Below are 23,386 nucleotides of genomic sequence, written 5' to 3'. Positions count from 1 at the left end.
AAATTCGAGTAAGAGAGACAGAGAGAGAGAGAGAGAGAGAGAGTTCTAACCCTTTGTCACCATGGGAGTATAGAGATAGGGATTTGAGATGACACGGTGGATGGGCTGTCAAGATGACCCCTTTAAACCCAGCCCCTCCCAGCATCCCCCACAAACATCTGGCCCGAGCTGTGCCAGGCAGCTGTGCGAGTCAGACAGTCCCCCCCCCCCCCCCCCCCCGCCCCCAAACCAAACCAGAAGTCATGAGTGAGACCGTGCACGGAAGCAACCTAGAAGCATAATGCAATTGTTAGTGGAAAGGAGATTCTCTTTTGTCTATCATTGTCAAAGCTTATTTCTATTACTGATCTTGAGAAATCTCCCCCCCTCCCTCTCGCGACACACCATACGCCGCACCAGAGCGAGCTCGGCAGAACAGACACAGCCGGCCGTGTCGTAGCGTCCGGCATTGTGATGCACCACAAAAGGCAACATCTGCTGCCACTGCACTTGAACTCGCCCCTGAGACTGTCTGTCAGCGCCACGGCTACGAGCAGCAGAGCTATCAGGAGTGGCAGCTTTTGACCGGGTGCCAGCGCGCGTGGGACCGTCCTCAGAGTGGGTGACAAGGAGAGGTCAGCGCTGAGAGGCACTAGGGTCAGCAGCGCCACTTCAGCTCAACGGGAACACAGTAAATAGAGTCCCCGTCCTGTCGCCCCATCGCCCACTCGCACTCACTGTACATAGCCGCTCTCCCGGGGAAAGGCAGCTCTTGTGTTTGTTTTTGCGTATGCAGGCATTGTTTATTGTTTTTGTTTACACTCCTAACAGACATTTGTTTGCAGAGGAAATTACAGTAACAGAGAAGATGTGTGCTCATATGTGTGATATGCTTGATTCATGACTTGCTGTATCCTTCCCGTGCAGAAACTGGAACAGCTCGTTTATATATAGCAATAATCATAACCATAATCACAAATAGATACACATTAAGTAAACATCATTTGTTCAGACCTTAATTACATGTGATCCCGTTGCCCAGTTTAACTCATTCCTCTTTGCCTCTTAGCACAGTAAGCATACTCTGGTGAATACTCACATCGTGGCATTTCATAAATCATACCTCGCTGTCCGCAGTTTTTTGATTGCTTCGAGGCAGGTGAAGGTTAATTATTTGCAATTTTTCCCACACCTTTTCCCTTTTTTTTCCCGCCCATCCTCCTATTGTGCTGCTGGCTCAAAAGCAGCCACTGTATCTGACATTTGTGCTAATGTGTTTGGGTTTTTTTTTTTTTTCTAATGGAGGAAGAGAAAGCCTTTGTATGAGTGTGTGTGATTAATCAAATGCCAAGTGACAAATTCCACCAGTTAGACTGTGGGCACTGACAAGCACACACTGTCCCAACTTCCCCTCCGCATGAGAGGAGAGATATATATTACTATACAAAATATTTTTTTGTAGTGTTTCTAAGATTAATGAAAGAATTGTGACACCTTAGTGGCATGACAGGTCACTGCCCACAGGTAATAGGCTATTCAATCATTCTGTGCTTGAACCCCAGTACAGATGCCCACTGCAGACTAAGTTGCATTCTGTGTGGTGTCGGCTGCACGCTACGACCGCCCTGAAAAGACTCAGACACAACACAGGAAATGCACGTCCGGGAGAGGCTCAGATGTCAGGAAGTGGCTTTGCCCTCTCCTGATAGAGGCAGACCACGTCGCGCATTTGGAGTGGATGACCTGCATTAAGCAGCCACAAAGCTTCATCCGTGTCCCCTGTCCATTCACAATTACCGTTACCACCACGGTCATTTTTTCCCCACTGTGAAAGTAATGTATTGGCTGAAGTCGGGGTTTTTTCAGCATTTCTGCAAATTGTGTTCATTTTCTGTATCCCTCGCTCCCTGGAGATTACCCACGACAGGCCTCACATGGCAAACTCGGCTTTAATGAAATGTGTTCTCTGAGAAAACAGGATTTCATGCTCATGTCTGCTTTGCTGTCAGGCCTTATCCGAAGCCCTCTGCACCCACCCCCCCCCCCACACACACCATCTTTATTTATCCCAGCAATTATATTTTAACTCTCCCTCTCGTACTATCTATTCCTCTATTTATCTCTCTCCCTCCCTCTCTCTCTCCTTTTCTCTCTCTCTGTCCCCTCTCTATATCTCGGCCACATGTCAGCAGCATCTTTTTGCTGACTCTGATGCTAACCCGATGTGTCTGTTTATTAGTCCGCGAGGAGTGTGACAGATTGTGCTCTGGGAAACACAGAGTGAGGCCTGGGCATTGTTGGAGTGGGAGTCGCAGTCGTAGTTGCAGTCCGCTATCTTTGCGATGCCACTCCTGGCACCAGCGGCAGCCAGACAGTCCTTCAGAACACCTCTAGCGGGGCCACCCCCCCCCCCCCCAGGTTGGCCAGAGTGGTGCGATTGCTTTCTGCAGACACATAAAACAAAACAAATGTAATGTAAACACTCAGAGTGTTCTCAGTTATTCCCCCTCAGCCTGTGCGGGCAGGATTGAAGACAGGGGTTGGGGTGGGCAGTGGGGGTGGGGGGTGTCCATGATCCGTGAAATGCACATTATGGCTGGGGGCCGAAGTCAAGGATGGAGTAATAAAACACTGAGCCGAGCCGGCACTCAGCGAAGGCCGCGCTCGTGCGTCTGACCACGGAGGGCAAACGCTCCAGCTATGGAGCAAAGCCACAAACCATGTCGCTGTTAGAATTACAAGCCTTTTTTTTTCAATCTTCAAAAGGAACCACTGGAATAAAAATGAAAACAAGCTTTTTAATCTTCAAAAGGACACAACGGGGAAAAAAAAGTTCTCTGGCTGGACAGCAGTATGCTTTGGGGAAAGGTGTTTGGGTTCCTTATGAAGCCCTGTGATTTCTCACGATTGTTTGATCCTGAAATGCTTCGAATCAAAGAGACTCAAAGAGAAGAGTGGGGGACTCAGACATGTACAGTAACTTGGTAAAAGAACTTCAGCACCAGCCTCTGCATTATGAATGCTTGAACGCTTGCTCAAATACTGTAATAAGTCACATTGATGATTTTCCTAATGAACGCTTTCATTAGGTTAATGGACAAAACGTCTCTGTCAAACAGAGCTCTAAGTAAAACAGGCAAATATGCACACGCGTACATGCACAGAAAGGGGAAATCGTCACTCCAATCGAGGCAGTTAGCGCAACCCTTCTTTATGAGCCAATAAATTGCGTAAGCTCCCATAAAAAGCGTGTATCGGCCCATATAACCCTTGTGAGGGCGGCGCGTGTGCAGAAAAGTAATGAGGTCTTTATCTTGGACCGGCATTTTCCTGTCAGGTCAGCACTAGCTGAGGCCCAGAGGCTGTGCTATGGAGCAAGAGTGGGAATGAGAGGAAGAGAGAGGGAGAGAGAAAGTGACTGGGAACCTAGTCCTTCGCTTCGAGATCTAGCGAGGAATCAGAAACCCTGTCAAGTGTAAGACGCTGTCTCCGTTGCAGCACCGAACTGGTAATTAGCTAACTATTCACTGAGGTGCTCTCTCTCTCTCTCTCTCTCTCTCTCTCTCTCTCTCTCTCTCTCTCTCTCTCTCTCTCTCACACACACACACACTCTCACTCTCTCTCTTTGCTGCTAAGTCTTCTGGATTTTCAGGCCATCTGGCAGCATCTTCGTCAGTAACGACTCAAAAGAAACTTAAGTCCATGTGGACTTTTTGCATTCAACTTCCCTTCGTCATCCAGCTAGTGAACTCACATGCAACTGATTAAGTTATCATACTTACGGCATCAGCATTTTTATCACTTTAGCACTTTATGTATTTCCTGCATGCTAATTTCATATGTTAACATATTCATATCTTTAGCACATTTGTGTGTATGTGTGTGTGTGTGTGTGTGTGTGTGTGTGTGTGTGTGTGCGTGCATGCCTGTATGTGTGTGTGTGTGTGTGTGTGCACATGTGTGTGAGCATGAGTGTGTGGGTGTGTGTGTGTATGTATACATAATGCTTTGTCAGCAGCATGTCCAGCTTACTGTCAGCAGGCTTTAATAAAGTGACCACACTGCAGCTCCTGAGAGCATGTCCATCATTAAGCAGTCCCAGCCCGGGCGGGGCAGGGCAGGGCAGGGGCCTAGGCACCAGTCCAGGAGGAATGGACTCATCTCCGGAGGACTCGTGGCTAATTAAGGCAGGGCTAGCCTTAATACCCCCGTGTGGCGAGCCAGGGGGGGGGGGGGGGGCTGCGGTGGAGGCTCTGTTGCCCCCACACAGTGGCCTGTCTCCTGGCTCATCCGCCCCGGGCGGGGGACGCTGGCAGCTGGCGATTACAGCAGGATATGTGGCAATAGCATGGCGCTAATCCACTCAGATTACAGAATGTGTCACTGAGCTGGCTAAGTTAAAACCCCATTCCCTTTTGCTGCACAAGACTCCAACAGCCCTTACCCCTGGTGTGGAGTTAAGCTGTCCCGGATGAAGTCTTGTACTGCCACAGTATATCTGTATCCAGCCTGCACAGACACAGACATAAACACATCCACACAAACACACACAGGCACACTAACACACGTTTGAATCAACACACAACTATTTATTCAATGACACATGTATACACAAATCAACTGGTCTTCCTGCACTAGAAATTCTGCCAAGTGAATCCGGCGTTACCCATGTTCCTTTATCTGGAACATCTTGGTTTCTTTCATTTGTCCTAAGAAAGATCATTGATTAGTGCCTCAATCTGCTCAGCTGACACCAAACCCAGAAACAGCACAGGAGGTCATTAATTGCAGTATAAATCCAACCTAGAGGTTCACACTCTAACTTGCGAAGTGTTATGCTATGGCTGGTGCCCGTTAATTATGTTCCTTTTAGATGAAAGTCATTGATTGCTGTCATTCTCAGGGTGCTGTGCAGTCAATATCACGATGTGTGTATGATGAAGCATGGGGTTCGTGATAATGAAGCACCTTCCATCACCCCCCACGCACACACTTACAAACACACATGCGTACACACACACACACACACACACACACGCATACAAACACACCTACACACCTACACACACACACAAACACAAACACACCTACACACACACACATTACTTATCCATCAATTCATATATAGAAGGGTCAGTCAGCACATTGTCTATTCATTAAAGTATAATAAGCTGTATTTGGTCCATTACCTCGAAGAAGCTATACCCTCCCCCCACCACCACCACCCCATCCCACCCCCCAACACACAAACACACTCTCACACGCAGCAGTGCAATGAAGACAAATGAGAAGAAATAGTGTCTAAAAGGCAGCCATTTATTTAAATCCCCACTGACACCTGTGCTCCTCTGATCCGTTCCCTCCCGTGGATAAGGAGGGTGTGGGGGGTGGTGAGAGGCTGAGGTGGGGTGAGAGGGGGTGGGGAGAGAGGCCCAGGAGAGCCTTGTCAGGGCCCCGGTTAAGAACAGCAGCAAATTAGACAAGGACTCCCAGCACTCGGGGGGGTAGCGTATCCCCTCTGTGAGGTGAGGCGTCAGGGTAGACGCAGAAGGGATGGAGCTGGGATTGGAATGAAATGCTAAATTTAAAGAGTGCAAATATTTTTTCTTCACTGTATCTGTGCTATTATTCAGCCACTTCACTAGAGATGGTCTCACATTGTGGGTCCCTATAACCCCCTTCTTCACACACACACACACACACAAACACACACACACTTACCACACCACCACAGCCCATGCTCCCTCTCGGTCAAGTATACATCATGCACATGATTGGTTGCAGGAAGGTTCTGTCTCATTTTACCCGTATTCTGATATCCCTTTCCCCCTGCTGAAACACCAGCCAGAACCGACCGGCTCACAAAAGGAAATGAGTTGTGACTAAATGACTGAAACTTTAACCAGAAAGCCCATGAATAAAACAGCAGGGCTTTTTATGATGATCAGGAAGCGACAGACCCAGACCTGACGATGAAGGGATGGGAGGGGTCGGTTTTTGCAGTGGTTTTGCACCACTCCATCCCAGCAGCCCCCCAAGAACACCCCACCACCACCACCACCACCACCCTCATCTCATCCTCCTCCACCCCTCTTGAGTTTATCTCCCTCTCTCTCTCTTTCCCAGCGAGCCCAAACCCCTGCAGAGCCGTCGCGTGGAGAGGCGCCACTTACTCGGAGGTCGTTTTCTCTCCGTCTAATTTTACCCTTGGGCACGCTCGAGTAGAACTCATAAGAGCTGCCATTACTTTAAACACTCGTCCCAGGCCCTTATTCCACCCCCCACCTCCCCCATCTCTCCTCTGCTATATGACCATGGGGTGATAGAGTGCTAGTGAGATGTTGATGATGAGGAGGGGGAAAGCCAGGGCCTCGACTGGAACCTCACACCCACAGCAGGGACAACATTGCAGATGACAGTCATCACTATTCTAGAGAGGATGTTTCTTGTCTTGCGGTAACCATGGTAACTAAACAAATCGTGTCTGATGCCACTCGAGTGTATAGGGGACTACACCAGACTGTTACACATGCATATAGGGGATTGCGCCAGTCTGTGATCCGGGTGTGTGTATAGGGGATGGTGTCAGGCCTCTTCGCCTTCCTGAGGCATAAAGGAAGGAACTATAAAAAAAGAGGGGAGGCCTGTGGAGATTGACGGAAGGGGTTGATAGGGCGAGGCTGAGAGAACGGAGAGCGGGGGAGCAGAGAGACCTGGAGGAGAGCAGGATGGCTGGAGGAGAAAAGTTAATGAGCGATGCAGTTCAGGAGTCCTCAGAAAGTTGGCACAGGGGTAGGAGGAGGACAGGAAGGAGGAAGGGAAGATGGAGGAGACGAAGATGGGGTGTCTGTTAGGGAGACACAGCCACAGTTAAGCCACAGTTAATCATTGGCCATTATTGTCATCAGTTACGTCACTTTTTCAGATTCATTGAGTCACCCGCGTGTTTCCCTTGGCTCCCTCCCTTTCCTTGGGGTCATCCTTCCCCCATAGCCATGAACGAGGCTGAACGAGGGCTGGTCTGCAGCCAAAACAAGCTGGTAGGGATACCCCCCCCCCCCTCCCGCAGCACACACCCACACACACACACACACACACACACACACACACACACGCATGCACCCACAGATTCACACTCCCTCTTGGCTAGCGGGGTGGTGATGGACACCATAGGCACTGGTAAATGCGCCATAATGAAGCCTAATCACAGAGGACAAAGACATATCTGTGTCAGCACATTGAGATGGCCACTTTAATCCTTTAAGTAGTGCCTCTGCTCCAGGGTCTCCAGCTCTCTCTCTCTACAGAGAAATTAATTTAAATCCCTTTTTTGCATCACGTTCCTCCTTAACATTTTAATTTGCACACATGCACGTGTGTGTGTGTGTGTGTGTGTGTGTGTGTGTGTGTGTGTGTGTGTGTGTGTGTGTGCGTGTGCGCGCACGCCCGTGTGTGTGCGCGTGTGTGTGTGTGTGTGTGTGTGTGTGTGTGTGTGTGTGTGTGCGTGTGCGCGCACGCCTGTGTGTGTGCGCGTGTACGTGTGTGTGCGTGTGTGTGTGCATACCCGCATGTGGCACGCTGTCCAAGAGAGACCTTATCAGTTACAGCACAGTGCAGGGAAATTTTCTCAAATGCATTAAGCAGTCCCTATATGTACAGTATGGCTGGCTCGCATCCAAATGAGGAATCCGACACACAACATCAATTACACTCATGGAATGGAAGGCCTCTTTTTGGTGATGAATTCATCCCACTGAGTCATTTCCCCCCATCCCCACTCACACACACGTCGAGTGGCTCACGCGCTACCAATTAAGCGCAGATTCACAACGCGTCAGGCACTCGCTTGTATATTCATGGCGAGAAGTTTGTTTGTGGTTGGGAACCCCAGGGCGCTGAGAACCTGAAGTCGGCAAAGCCCCGGCGATGGTTGCATCCAGCGGATGATCTCCCGGGCGCTCGCAGTGGGAAGCCAATCAATGGATCTACAGCTCGGAGCAGGTGTGGGAGTCAGCTTGAGAGCGGCTTGGGAGGAGCCACATGATTTCCACAAGAACAGGAAGAGGAAGTGAGGAGTGTGGGGGGATGGGGTGGCGTTTCAAAGCACCTGGTGTCAGGGTCACGTGAAAGCCTGGCACGAAAACCCTGGAATCTTTCCTCTCCGTGTCCTCCATTCCAGCTACAGAGGGGGCTGTGTACTTTAGCATTCTAACATTATTTACTCTGTACAAGCATAAAAAAACAATCAAGCTTTTCTCTGTCCTGGAGCGCTTTGACCCTGAAAGTGAATTTTGAGGCAGTTTGGTTGAGACTCGCTCGGCCAGTGGAGTCTGGTGATGTCAGCCAGGGGCTCTTGCCTGGAAGGAGAGCAGAGGGAGTGAGCTTTTTTCACACCTGTCCACTGGGATAACAGGGCCTGCCGCAGCCACAGCTAATCTGTTCCAACACTCAGTCACACTCTATCCCCCAATGGCAGACATACCCTTGTCCTTGAGAGTCTGCAAACCTTGGTTAGCATACCCCCACTTACATCCCCCACATCCACACACACAACAGATGAAAAACGTCTCCTAGTCACCTGTCTTCTTTTGTAGACAGAAAGAGAAAAGGGTCATAAATGTGCAGTAAGGTTGTCAAAGTCTTTTTCATCTATCTATTTTTGTATTTATCAATGTGAATATATGATTTAGACAAGAATCAGTATTAGATTGAAGAGTATTACATTATCTAAGTTTGTAGGCACATTTTTTGCACCATACACGGAAAGTAGCTGAATACAAAATTGCACTTCACTCTCATGGACTCTTCCCATGAGAAGGTCCACTGGTAGCATGAGAACAAGGCTTTGTCTCCTTGAAAATCAGCCCTGGTTTATGGAAAAGAAGAACCCAGGGTGGAAAGGGAAAATTGACGAATTGATGAGTAGATAAAAAAGTGCTTTATACGAGTAGGGCATTAGTGGAAAGAGAGAGGCCGAATGAGAGAGAGAGAGAGCGAGAGAGCGAGAGAGACTGAGGGGAAGGGGGGAACGAGTGATGAGAGGGGATTGAAGAGAGAGCTATCAGACTTGATGGGAACCGGATTATAATTTGGATGACTCTCGTACATAATGGGGGCTCACAGATATGTAATCAGCATCCCATTCAGCCTGGCAAATGGATCCCAAAGCACAGACCGCTCCAACATTAATCCCCCTTTATCAAACATTTAGAGTTCATTAAGGAGAGGCCAGCCCCATTCATCTGTGGGAGAGCAGGAACCAGTGCCTGCCGAACGCTGCCCTGCTTTCCCCCGCTCGCAATTTGCATCACAGTTGACATGTTTTGCATGTACAGTGTGTCTTTGAATCATCCGTGAGTCACGTCAGTGCTTTGGGCTGCTGTGTCTCACGTCACAGTGCCAGCATTGTGCTGTCTGTTTTCAAACGGAAGTGCACAGGGCCAGTATCTATTTTTTTTTTTTTTTTTTTTTTTTTTATCTCAGCTCAAACAGAAGATGCAGCAGTGCTAGTCACTGATAGTGGTAGGTAAAAGAGTACAGAAATGATGCCAGGAGGAATAGCATTGTAGGTATTATCCTAAATGGCTCAGGAAATGATCCTGGCTCAGGAACTCAATAATAGTCTTTTGGGGGAGGAAGAGCATCCTCCATATCTATCATTCTGGAGGGAGCAAGAAGATTAATATCTCTTTCGAGCAATGCACAGCAGATATAAACCAAATGTACGGCAGGAAAAAGAATATATAAAAATGTAAAAGTATTGCTGAGGTAGAGTAGGGCAGAAGAGTAATTAGCTGAATGGCTCCGGGTGGGTTAGTGCTGAGAGTGTTGTTTTGCAGCGGCGTTCTTGTCAACAGCCTACCAGGGTTGCCAACGAGCCCTTCTCTTTAGCTGCCCTTCTTCCTCAGTAACAACCTGTTTCTGTTTTTCTTTCTTCCTTCCACTTCTCTCTGTCCATCCTCTTCTTTCCTCTTCTCTCGCTTTCCTCCGTACAGCTAACCCCACGGGCGCCGGCGGGAAGGTGTACGAGGATTCGCCGGAGGTGTTCCGCGAGTCGAGCAGCACCACTGGGATGGTGGTGGGCATCGTGGCGGCGGCGGCCCTCTGCATCCTCATCCTGCTCTACGCCATGTACAAGTACCGCAACCGGGACGAGGGCTCGTACAGCGTGGACGAGAGCCGCAACTACATCAGCAACTCGGCGCAGTCCAACGGCACGGTGGTCAAAGAGAAGCCCGTCAACAGCACCAAGAGCTCCGGGAAGGGGAAGAAGAACAAAGACAAGGAGTACTATGTGTGATCGCGTGCGGTCGCACCAGCTCGGGAGGGAGGGGGCTTTGCCAGGGACCTTTTTTCCAGACTTTTCTCAAGGCGAGCCCCACAAAGGCCCCAACATGTGTATCATAATTATGAAAAACAGAGCAAAAATGGATCGAAACATAAACACTGATGATGAAAAAAAATATAACATTTAGTCCTCATTTTATCAGACATGGTGTTACACCATAAAGTGCAAAATGGAAAAAAATGGAATAAAACACAGTTTTATTTGATATTCTTGTCAAGCCTTCTGGACTGTCCCCATAAAAGTGCAGAAGTGAACAGACAGTTTCTCAAGAGAAAGACAATCTTCTGCTGGGAGTGGACAAATATCAATACAAGACAGCTAAAATAACACCATGGACTTACTCTTGACTGACGAGCAAATTACCAAACCAAACCCATATCAATATGAAGTATTCCACAGCCTGGAAAAATGAAATCTCTTGCTCTTGTTTATAAAAGGCAAGAGAGGAGGAGTACAGTCTCACTTACTGTCAGTGTTTTCATTTCCGTTGCCTGTGTTTGTGTTGCTGGGATATTTTTTTCCTAATGAGAAAAAGAGAGATAGAGAAAAAATCTGAAAGGAGAAAGGAACACTGAAAGACATGATGACGAATACAACCACAAACTATTTGCCAAGGTTGAGAACTTCAAGGATCGCAAAAGAGGAGGGCAGGCTAAGACGCTACCTACCGTATGGTTCAAGGAAAATCAGCCAAAGTATTTGTCCTTTTCATAGCGGCAGCGCTCGCCAACACAAACTGTTGTTTGGCCCGCTGATAGACCTATCAAAGGTGCAAAGAAGGGAACGGCGGCCATTGGTGAAGAATGACTGAGACTGCACACTTGTCAAGTACTGAGAGCAAGGCACAGATGAGCATGGAGACCTTAGCCTTTCCAGCTGTGAAACCTATGGCTCGTGATTTTACGCCGAATCTTTGGGTGTCTGAAAGTGATCATTTGGGAACACTCCATGCACGCAAAAGTATCTTACTACATATGTTTATATACAGTACAACCACATCTATATGTGCTTTCTGGACTGTGACAAAGTGGTGTTTTATAGCCTGTTGTATAGATGATGCAAAATATATCTGCTCCTCCTCAACCATTTTTTACTAATAAAACTATGAAAAGAATAAAAAAAAATAACTAAATGTTATTAAGTGTTGCTAGGTATAGACAATTTTATGAAGACATCCGCAGATGACATTTTGAGTTGCATTGTTACTTTCTCTGCCCTGAATACTCCTGCTACATTTTTTTTATACAAACATACAAAAATATATAGATAATCCCAATCTGTAAATCACACCTGACCAAGGAAATGCAAAGATGACATAAGTTCCCATTCAAAACTCTGTGTTTTACGGTTACAGGTGGAATCACTGCCTAGTCCCACATCCTGCCCCCTGAAATAAATCCTGTGTGAGACTGGTAGCCATGTGAGAGATAGCCCTAGCCCTGTCACTGTATGTGTTTTCAAAGTGGTCTTGAATGGTTTCCTATCCGCTCGCTATAATGTGGACGCAGGAGAGAAGAGGTGATCATGTCTGTCATTTCGTGTTTGTTTTTTGCCCTAACTCTCCCATCTGTTGAGCCTCGCTAAGAACTGCACACAGGAAGAGCCCAAGGAAAAGAGGATTTGGAGGGATCAAGAAAACTAAAGTTAAGATTAACCACAATTCTGAATTCTTTGTTTGTTTATTTTTTTATTTATACCCGTGCTATTCTTTTTTACAGTATTTTATGTTCAATTGTGGCAATTCTTTATTGACCTCAAAGTAAAAATTTATTATGAAAAATAGTTTTGAAAAATTAAATGAACAAATAAAATATTACCTAAGTGAATAAATTGCAGTGCTATTTTTCCTCTCAAGTACTAGCGTAATCACCATGTGTTTCCACAACCACTGAGTAGTGTAATAAAAATAACCCTCTCTCTGGTGTCTGTCAGCAATCAATAAAAATATATATAGGCCTTATACACACATAGATACATACATAGACACACACACACAGGACAGGCAATATTCACTTCCTCCCATCTATTTTCAGCGAGCCCATTTTCTGAAATACCTCTTAAACAGCATAGCATTGTCACAAAAATAAAAAAGGTATTGAACTCCAGGATAGACAGTCCCTGTGTTGCAATTCAGCTGGCTTTTAACTTTCCACAGTTATTTATGGGCAATAAAGCCCCATGGTAATGCATCCACCACAGGGAACACAAAAGACAATACATTAGCCAAGGGTACTTTGAGACACAGAAAAACCGAGGAGACGGCTTGAGATCCTCGCCTCCTGGGAGGGTTGGAGATGTATCCTCTCATGGAGGAGGAGGAAGGAATGCTAAATGAACTCCCAACAGCAGGAGCGACAGCCGCAAACCACATGGCAGAGTGCTGGGGACGCAATACAACTCTGCACATACTGTGAGGACAATGGCCGTTAAGCAGGTTTTGTGTGTGTGTGTGTGTGAGAGAGAGAGTGTGCATCATGTTTTTTTGGATTTACATACACTACACAATAACATTTATGACTGAGTCACAATATATTTGTTTGCCTTTTGGTGTTTTTCTTCTCTGTCTGCCAAAAGCAATGCTAAATAAGTATAGTAGTAGTAATATTTCACTTGATTTGATATGACAGCTTAGTTCTGGGATTGGCAAACAATGATTAAGATGAAGACTTTTCAAAGTCTGTCATCTTTCAAAAAACATTTGCTGCAAGCAAGTTTTCCCCCATGAACAAATTCCCATACTGTTACTGTTTTATCTGTTTGGTTACATCATTCCATTCCCTATGACTGGAAAAGAATATTATTATAATTAATGTATTATTAAGTTATTAGTGATTTCTTAATAGCTTTTCTTTTGATGACACATAGGTTCAGATCCATTCAAAGAGGGTTACGAATCAGATGTTAACATATCCCATTAAAACTGTAATATTTACCAAGTTAAGTGACCGACATAGACACATCATAAAAATCAGACACATTCACAGTAAAAATTATGAGATCCTCGAAGAACCTTTGGAGGTTCTTCAGTTTGCCACTGTGGGGGAACCTCTACAGGTACTCTGAGGAACCTTCAAGAAAAGGTTTTTCAAAGAACCCTTTCTCAAGGTTACTTGAGGAACCTTTTGAGGTTCTGGAGAACCTTTATGGATTTATTTATTTACTTAGGTTACTTATTTATTTACTTTAACCTTTATTATTTATTTATTTACTTAGGTTATTTATTTATTTACTTAGGCTACTTACTTGCTAACTTGTATAATGCTATCATAAATAGGCCATAATGACATTGTTTCAAGAATTTATTACACAGCAAGTTACAGAAAATAGAACAATACAAAAAGTAAAGAAAGGAATAGAAAAAATATATACATACATTAATAGATAGATACATTCATACATAATAATACATGACACTGATCAATATTTACACATGTTTACATTACATATTTTTCAGGAGAATGTTGGACATTCTAATTAAAGCTAATGAAAGCTTTTGATTTGATTTGATCCCTGCCATGCACTGCAGAAAATAAATAAATAAACTGCTAGCAATGCTCCAATGCCCATCGACACATCTTCTGGTGTTACCACGTCTTGTCTGTCCATGCAAAGTGTAATGGTGGTGTCTTCCTCGAAGGGGTTGCCTCTCATGCATAGGGTAGGTGTGGGTGTCTTGGATATCTGAAAAGTGCAGAATAACAGTATTTAGAATGGTGATTGGTGATATTCAAACCCATTGGCAGGAGAAGTTTCTAACAGTGTCAAATGACTGGTACTCTTACCTTATCCACAAAGTATGAGCTTGTCAGGATTGTCCCCAAACACATATGGCTACTCTGCTGCACAGAGTCCTGAATTTGAACAATACACTGGATAAGTCTTATAGCAGTAATAACATACTTGTAATTCCATACAGTTGTATAGCAGTAATGACATGAAGTGTAAATCAAACTTCTTAATACCTTTGTATTTGTAGGTTGTCTCCTCACAGGCCTGGTACTTAGGTCGATGTTATGCAGGTGCTGAATTTCAGAGAAAAAAAATTTAAAAAGATGAGAACAAAAAACAGAGCAATAATGATCTACAGGAGAATACAAGGTGAGGTTGTTAATAAATAAGTTTCTATGGTGTTATATTATGAGATGGTCTACTGAAGCACGAATGAAGGCTCTGCCTGTTGTATGTATGTAGATGCATCAGCAGAGGAAAATTATGGTAATATGAGCTCTCACATTTAGGTACCTTTGTGAGTTATGTGGGTCTACTAGATCATATATGTGCAAGGGGAATTTCTCCATGTGTTTGTGGTGAAATGTTTTAAACCACAGCAGCCCCCAAGATATTAAAAAAGAGTGACTATTTGTTTGACATCACTGTACAGTCTGATATGGACTGAGGAGAAAAAAAAACTCTCAGTCAGGATGGTCCCAGTGGCAGTAAGGCATCTGTGACCAATGTAATATGGTGAGGCAAAAAATCCTGGGGTTTATCTCGATAGCAAGACATAAGAGACTCAGACACAGATCAGCAAGCCGATAAGGCTTACTGCACATCTCACCCCGAAAGCCACTCTCCCATGGTGCATTGCAGCGCCCAGCAGGCAGGGACTGTGCAAGATTATTTATTTAAGGCCAGCCTGTGTGTGAAGACCTCCATGTCTACCACGGAGCGATCAATACATTTATGATAGAATTGATTCAACACTGTGAAGAGCACCTTCTCAGTGAGTCTAAATCTAAATTGTGAAAGAGAGAGAGAGAGAGAGAAAGAGAGAGAGAATTGTTGACAGATCTTGACAAGGTCATGGACATGATAGGCACAACAGAAGGCCAGTGCTGATATGGTCGACAGATAGTTCAACAGATACCTCAAAGGAATGAATGCGTAGAAAAATAAAAAATGGCATATGAAGGCATTACATTAGTAATCCTGTCCAGTAAAGTAAGTACAGGCGTGACTTGCCATGGAATATTCCAAATTTCATGCACATTTTCTCACAATAAAATGAGATGTATGCCTTAAAGGCGTGGACTGAGTAGTTTTAAAAGCACATCAGATATCACCAGGGCAGCCGTGGCCTACTGGTTAGCGCTTCGGACTTGTAACCGGAGGGTTGCTGGTTTGAACCCCGACCAGTAGGCACGGCTGAAGAGCCCTTGAGCAAGGCACCTAACCCCTCACTGCTCCCCGAGCGCCACTGTTGTTGCAGCCAGTTCACTGCACCGGGATTAGTGTGTGCTTCACCTCACTGTGTGCTGAATGTGTTTCACTAACTCACGGATTGGGATACATTTCCCAATTTGAGACCAAATTTCCCTCACGGGATCAAAAGAGTATATATACTTATACTTACTTATTACACGGCTCTTCATAGTGCATAGTGAAAGCAGACGGTTGATCAGCTGTGTTCTAAAGAATGTTTGATTCAAGTTCAGCGTGTGTTGTTGCGAACTATTTGTTTCTCAGCAAAAGCCATGATGAAACGGTAACAAAAAGGCTATAGCCTAGTAGGCGGGTCAATATATGAAAAAAAAAACATCTAACCTCAAAAAAATTGATACAAAAGGTTTTTCAACTGATTATGATACCTTTAGATGTACTTAATAACATATTAAAAATCTAGTAAAATCTGACCCCAGTAAAGGGGTCATTTTCAAGATGGCGTCCAAGATGGCCACCAGAAGCTAATTTGGGATATCTGAAGCATTAATCAGCCTAGGAAAGTGTTTTTCGTGTTTAATCAGATTTAGAGGTCACTGATTCATATATGTCACACTAAAGTATCAGTTCATAATTTTCAAAGACTTATAATTTTCAAGATGGCGTCCAAGATGGCCACCAGAAGCTAATGTTGGCTATATCTGACGCATTATTCAGCCTAGGAAAGTGTTTTTCGTGTTTAATCAGATTTAGAGGTCATTGATTCATATACATCAGACTAAAGTATCAGTTCATCATTTTCAAGACGTCATTTTCAAGATGGCATCCAAGATGGCCATCAGAAGCTAATTTTGGCTATGAAGCATTATTCAGCCTAGGAAAGTGTTTTTCATGTTTAATCAGATTTAGCGGTCATTGAGTCATATATGTCACACTAAATTATCAGATCATCATTTTCAAAGACTTGTCATTTTCAAGATGGCATCCAAGATGTCCATCGGAAGCTAATTTGGGCTATATCTGACGCATTTTTCAGCCTAGGAAAGTGTTTTTCGTGTTTAATCAGATTTAGCGGTCACTGAATCATATATGTCACACTAAAGTACCAGATCATCATTTTCAAAGACTTGCCACCAGAGGCTAATTTTGGCTATATCTGAAGCATTATTCAGCTTAGGAAAGTGTTTTTCATGTTTTATCAGATTAAGAGGTCACTGATGACTCTTCATCTCCACCTTTTTTAGTGTTCTTATAGTAGGACCTGAGGATGCATGATGTTTTCTCTCTCAGTGTCACCATGCCTTCAAAACCTTTCCCTTCTGTGAAACATATGTCATTCCCGTACCGCTCCCTCAGTTTAGCTTTCAGATACTGATTACCGAATGGAATGGAATCAACCTCAATCAAATACTCTTTCATGTTAGATCCAAGTACAGAGACAGTCAACTGTTCTTAATTGTGTGCATTTCTGCAAGACACTCCGCTGTTCGTGTAGAAGATATAGATTACCTTGCACTGCTGCCTGTGGAACGTGTCAAAATGAACAATGTGACAATCTACACAAGTTCCTTTCAGAGGAGTCAGAGGATGATGAATAATGATATAATAGTTATTTCTGATCTACTTATGCATATAGTTTAAGATTCAGTTTAATTAGCTCCCCCCTAATGATAGATGCCAACAATTATTGATCTACACAAATATACAATGCATGCCTATACAGTACATGGGTCATGGTTCATTAAAGTCATAAAACAGCCACATACTCGCAAACTCTACTCTACATATTGTAAAAGCATATACCCTGTACATGAAATATAACATTAATCAACAAAATAACATTTCCATCTTCTTCCACACCAAGCATAATACATACTCTATTCTGTATAGGCAAATATAGTGTAAAGCCGATACATTTTGGCATATACAGTCCAGGGAAAACAAATGAAACACCCTAAAATATATTTTTTCTGAAAGCATATAATCTGTAGATAAGATATAGCACCATTTAAAACATGTCTCATCTTCCTCCATGCCATGAACAATGCATTGCCCTCTATTCTGTATAGGCGAATCTAGTGTAAAGGGGATACATTTTAGCCTATATTGTCCAGGCAAAACAGATTAAACACCCAAAACCATATATTTTTAAAAGCATATAACCTCTAGATGAGATATAATACCAGTTAAGACATGTCTTATCTTCCTCCATGCATGCACAATACAATGCCCTCTATAATGTATAGGCGAATCTAGTGTAAAGGGGATATATGTTGGCATGTTAAGTCCAGGGAAAACAAATTAAACACCCTAAAATATATATTTTCTGAAAGCATATAATCTGTAGATAATATATAACACAATTTAAAATATGTCCCATCTTCCTCCATGAATGCACAATACAATGCCCTCTATTCTATATAGGCGAATCTAGTGTAAAGCGGATACATGTTGGCCTCTTTTGTCCAGGGAAAACAGATTAAACATCCTAAACTATATTTTCTGAAAGCATTTAACCTGCAGATGAGATATAACACCAATTATGATATGTCCCATCTTCCTCCATGCCATGAACAATACACTGCCCTCTATTCTGTATTGGTGAATCTAGTGTAAAGCAGATACATTTTGGCATGTACAGTCCAGGGAAAACAAATCAAACACCCTAAACTACATATTTTCTGAAAGCATATAACCTGCAGATGAGATATAACACCAGTTAAGACATGTCCCATCTTCCTCCATGCCATTAACAATGCATTGCCCTCTATTCTGTATAGGCGAATCTAGTGTAAAGGGGATACATTTTAGCCTATATTGTCCAGGCAAAACAGATTAAACACCCCAAATCATATATTTCCTAAAAGCATATAACCTCTAGATGAGATATAACACCAGTTAAGACATGTCTTATCTTCCTCCATGCCATGGAGATGGTTAATAATCCTGTATTGCATTTGCTCTGTATTAAAACGCATTGATTTATGGCTGAAAAAGGTAGAGCATGAAATATTTTCAATTTTAACATTTAAAATCCTATTCTTGTTTAATTTGACCATCATTTGATATCAATTTCACCCCTGTAGGCTGAATAGTAATTGAGATATAGCCATTCTAACCTGTTGACAGCCATTTTGGTGGCCATTTTGAAAATGACCCCTTTCCCAAGGTCAGATTTTACTAGATTTTTAGTATGTTATTTAGCATGTCCAACAGTACCAGAATCCATAAAAAAAAACGTTTGTATCAATTTTTTTGACGTTGAACCCTATATTGACCCGCCTATAGGCTATGTAGGCTAAAGAGTCATATCGTGGGGAGTTTATTGTGTCGTTTTGGTAAGTAGCCGTGTAATAAGCGGGATAATATATAGAACGCCGGTCATTGTCGGGAGATAGGTCCCTTCAGGGCGGAACAAGACCCCTCCGCTGCACGTTGGGGTCCGGTTCACCCTGTCGGGACTTATTTTCCCCATAATGACCGGCGTTCTATACATTATCCCTTACTTACATGTATACCTCTTATTTCCAGAAGTGCACTCGTGAGGAACACATTATGGGTTTTTTTTCCTTATCAGTTGATCTATGACAGTCCCACTGTTACTGAGCTTGTAAGGCCCGTCTTTTTCCCAAACCTTATGCAATTCTAAAGAATGCCTTTTGCATTCAATTTACATGTGTGGATGCCTGTGTTTGATCTGTATTGTCTTAGCTGGCCATGGCCAAAGATCCCCAACACCCGCTCATGCATAAAGTGACCATTTGTTCCTTGTTCTGGCCCCTCATACTGAGAGGTAACTCAGTCCAGGGCCTACTCGATGTCTTATGGTGAGATAGGCCAACCTCATTATCATACAGTATTGCTCTGTAAATATGTGTTGTGAATAATACATTCATGTTTGGTCTTGAATTAATACTTGTAATGTGGGCAACAGTCTGATCATGTTTTATTACAATTCAATGTATCTGTGCATAGTTGTAGACTAAGAATTCCACTGTAGCATAAAGTTATGATATCCACCTGGGCCACACCCACCCACCTCAGACAACAAAGGCTCTGATGAGTCGGGGGAGGCCCAAGTGAATGATAAAAGTGGAGGCTCTGGTCCTCCTCGTCTCTTCTTTCTCCTTTTCCATCTCCACTCTCCTCAGGAGCCAGGCCCTTGTGGTTTGGTCTTCTGCCTCTCTCTCACTCTTCCTTTCCCCCTCCCCCCCCCCCCTCTCTCTCTCTCTCTCTCTCTCTCTCTCTTTCTCTCTCCCTTTCCTCTATTTTTGGATTTGTATTGTTTTATCTGGTGTATCTGTAAATTCATAACTTGTTAACTGGTTAAGTTTATCTCTGTGTTTTGATAAGCTTCCTGTGTTCCTTTGGTTGCTACTGTACATTGTTACAGTAGAAGTGTGAGTTTACTTGTACATTCAACTGAAGTGATATTGGTTACATTTACCTTAAGGCTTAATGCCTAATAAATTGTTCATTTGCCTACCAATCGGATAACTTCAATTATCGTACTGTGCCATGCCATTCTCCTCCATAGCTGATGAACTAGTTACTTGGTAACTAGTTTGGTTACTTGGATGGAGTCAGATTAACGAGTATGTAATAATATCATTGCCATTTAACTCTTCACCCTATTTGTCCACACAGTGAGACATTGAGCTATATCCTCACTTGAAAGAGCTTTTGTGGACAAATAGGGTGAAGAGTTAAATGGCAATGATTTTATTACATACTCGTTAATCTGACTCAATTTGATTAATAATTTGTATCACCAATCAATTACCAAGTAACTAGTTTATCAGCTATGGAGGAGAATAGCATGGCACACTACGATAATTGAAGATATACTATTGGTAGGCTAATGAACAATTTATTTAGCATTAAGCCTTAAAGGTAAATGTAACCAATATCACTTCAGTTGAAGGTAAAAGTAAACTCATATGTTCTACTGTAACAAAGTAGCAAATGGTAACAAAGGAAACTTGACAAGTTAGAGATAATAGATACACTGGATAAAACAATACAAACCAAGAGATAGGAAAGGGGGAGAGAGAAAGAGAGAGAGACAGAGAGAGGGAGAGAGAGAAAGGGGGGAAAGAGAGAGACCCAGAGAAGAGGTCCAAGATGGAGAAGAAGAGAAGATGGGAAAAGAAGCCCCAAGATGGGAAAGAAGAAGAGACCTGGAGAACCAGAGCCTCCACTTTTATCATTCACTTGGGCCACCCCTGACTCATCAGAGCCTTTGTTGTCTGAGGTGGATGGGTGTGGCCCAGGTGGATATCATAACTTTATGCTACAGTTTAATTCTTAATCTACAACTACTGTATGCACAGATACATTCAATTGTAACAAAACCATAATCAGACTGCCCACATTACAAGTATTAATTCAAGACCAAACATGAATGTATTATTCACAACACATATTTACAGAGCAATACTGTATGATAATGAGGTAGGCCTATCTCACCATAAGACATCAAGTAGGCCCAGGACTCCTCTCAGTAGAGGGGCCAGAACAAGGAGCAAATGGTCACTTTATGCATGAGCGGGTGTTGGGGATCTTTGGCCATGGCCAGCTAAGACAATACAGATCAAACACAGGTATCCACACATGTAAATTGAATGCAAAAGGCATTCTTTAGAAATGCATAAGGTTTGGGCAAAAGACGGGCCTTACAGATCGCCCAGTTGACAGCGTGAGTCACTCATAAATTCACAGATGTCAAAACAAGACCCGTCGTCCATCTTCTCATTGTTGTTCATAGTGTCCGAAGGAGACTCTCAAATCAGTGCCATGCGTTTGGCATTTGTTATCCAGGTTTCCAGTCACGAGTCCTTTAGCTGTCACACCCTCTGGGTGCAAATGTCTTTGTCTTCTGTGTAAAGGTGACCTGGGGAGTTGAGCAGACCCTGGCAACGGCTCAAATCCATAACTGGGATTTTGTAATCAGACATGTAATATCATAGCTTTGACATAACATCACATTACATTGTGGGCGAACAGCAACAGTCTTATTTTCTATGAGTTGGGATAGAGAGAGACAGGAAAGAGAAAAGAGAGGGGAAAGAGTAGAACAGGCAAAAACAATATGCAAATTCTGAAATAAAAGAAATCAAACAAGTTTCTGGTGTATCTCAGTTTGAAAAGGTTGTTACATAAAACAAATCATTATCTTGTACAAATGTTTGCTTGATGAGCAGTTCTCTAAATGACTGATTGACTGTTGGAAAGTCATAGCTTGTTAATTATATCATTTGTACATTGAATAAATCATTCAAATTCAACATCAAAAGAAAGTCAAATCAAATAGTCAAATAATTTGGAAATGTTAATAGATAAACACTTTTGTTTATCTATGTTCAAAGGGTTCATCTGGAATGCACAATTCAAGCATACGTTCATAGTATGTGAAGTACAAAATCAAAAGGATTAGCAAATTAGTCTGTTTGGGGGCGGAGGGAGTCCCTCAATGCTCATCTCAAATCAATAAGGCCACTACAGAGACTATTGCTCTACACAGGACCATACAACAAACCTAGTACATAAAATTGAGTGGTCATTTAATTGTTAGCACTATGTATCTTTTTCAATTAGCTGTAACAATGCACATAATTGTATGTCCATGCCCAACACTGTAATGTCCATGCCCAACACTGTTTTCTATTTCCGGCAAATACCAGAATCGTTCGTTTAGTAGGGGGCGGAGGAGTCCCTCAACGCTCGTCCCAAATTTTGATATGGCCAAAATCATGCTTGTGATTGGCCCACGTATCATTTGTACATTGAATACATCAAATAAAACTTTAAAATTCAAATTCAAGAGAAAGTCACATCAAATAATCGTTTAGTAGGGGGAGGAGGGATTCCCTCAACGCTCATCCCAAAATTGATAAGGCCACAATCATGCTTGTGATTGGCCCATGTGTCATGTTAATGATATTGTAAGGAATAATTTTACTACTGGTAGGTTATCCGTACAGCCTATGTGCTTTGAAGACACAGTCTTCAAACCTACAGTCTATTGCTCTATACAGGAGCATACAACAAACCTAGTACATAAAATTGAGTGATCATTTAAATGTTAGCATTATGTGTCTGCCACACACGCAGTCAACCATGTGTGAATCAGTTTGATCCATGTTCATTAGAAGGTGTTACAGGATTTTTTATTGGCAAACGTATTCGAACATGCTAATTGGAACATAAGGATCCTTTGGTATGTGAAAACTCTCTCTCTCTCTCTCTCTCTCACCTTACTCAAATGAAATTGCCATATCATACAGTCATATGATACAGTACATATCATAAATAAAGCAGCTCAAATATGAATGCAGAAAGCCTCAGACAACAAGGGAACTGGCAATATTCAATTTGTCTTTCAGCTTAAAAGCCTTAGTATTTGTAAGACTCTTAATGTATTCTCTGCAGTGTTCTAACAATGTTGGTCATGTTCCACCTCTTAGTGCTTCCATCTGCTAGCATCTTTTTTGCTAGATTTTTTATATTATTTATTCTTTTGAAAGTGTATCTATGCTCTTATGATCACACGAAATAGTACCACCTAACTTTTATCAATGGCAATTAATCTGATGCAGCTGCAATGTGGGTTCATTAAGTTAATTACCGGTACATGTATTTTGCTGAAAATATCTTACTTCTTTCAATCAAGGATTGAATCAAGGATTGTTGACAGCTGGAATTCTCAAATGAAGTGGCTGATTAATTCCAAAAGGAATATGTAGATCTGCATATTTGTAGGACTTGCAGTGTTGTTTTGGGCCTTTTGTTACTATTATAAAAGATATTGCAGTTCGACAACATCGTAGTGAACATTGCCGTTGTATGTATTTTTACTGTGGTGCCAACCTTGCCTTCTGTGCCACTCCAGCAAGAGTG

The 23,386-nt window shown here is 43.0% G+C and overlaps 1 protein-coding gene and 1 long non-coding RNA gene across 2 annotated transcripts in view; one reads left to right on the top strand and one right to left on the bottom strand.

The window, feature by feature from the left end:
* LOC121685278 (neurexin-1a-like) overlaps window positions 1-12,122 on the top strand; it is a 278,292-nt gene extending 266,170 nt beyond the window's left edge. The window contains 1 exon segment of the mRNA XM_042065720.1: window positions 9,975-12,122. Coding sequence (XP_041921654.1) covers window positions 9,975-10,279 — 305 coding nt within the window. The 3' untranslated portion in view covers window positions 10,280-12,122.
* Window positions 12,123-13,845: 1,723 nt separating this feature from the next.
* Window positions 13,846-14,353, bottom strand: LOC121685279. The gene is made up of 3 exons (XR_006023317.1): window positions 14,290-14,353; window positions 14,110-14,178; window positions 13,846-14,008 (listed from the first exon to the last, which is right to left on the bottom strand). It is a non-coding gene; the product is annotated as an uncharacterized LOC121685279 (long non-coding RNA).
* Between the last annotated feature and the right edge of the window lie 9,033 nt (window positions 14,354-23,386).

The sequence above is a fragment of the Alosa sapidissima genome, chromosome 16, assembly GCF_018492685.1.
Source record: "Alosa sapidissima isolate fAloSap1 chromosome 16, fAloSap1.pri, whole genome shotgun sequence".
NCBI classification, from domain to species: Eukaryota; Metazoa; Chordata; class Actinopteri; order Clupeiformes; family Clupeidae; genus Alosa; species Alosa sapidissima.
The sequence above is the reverse complement of the archived record's forward strand: the minus strand, read 5'-3'. Positions and strand labels throughout refer to the sequence as shown.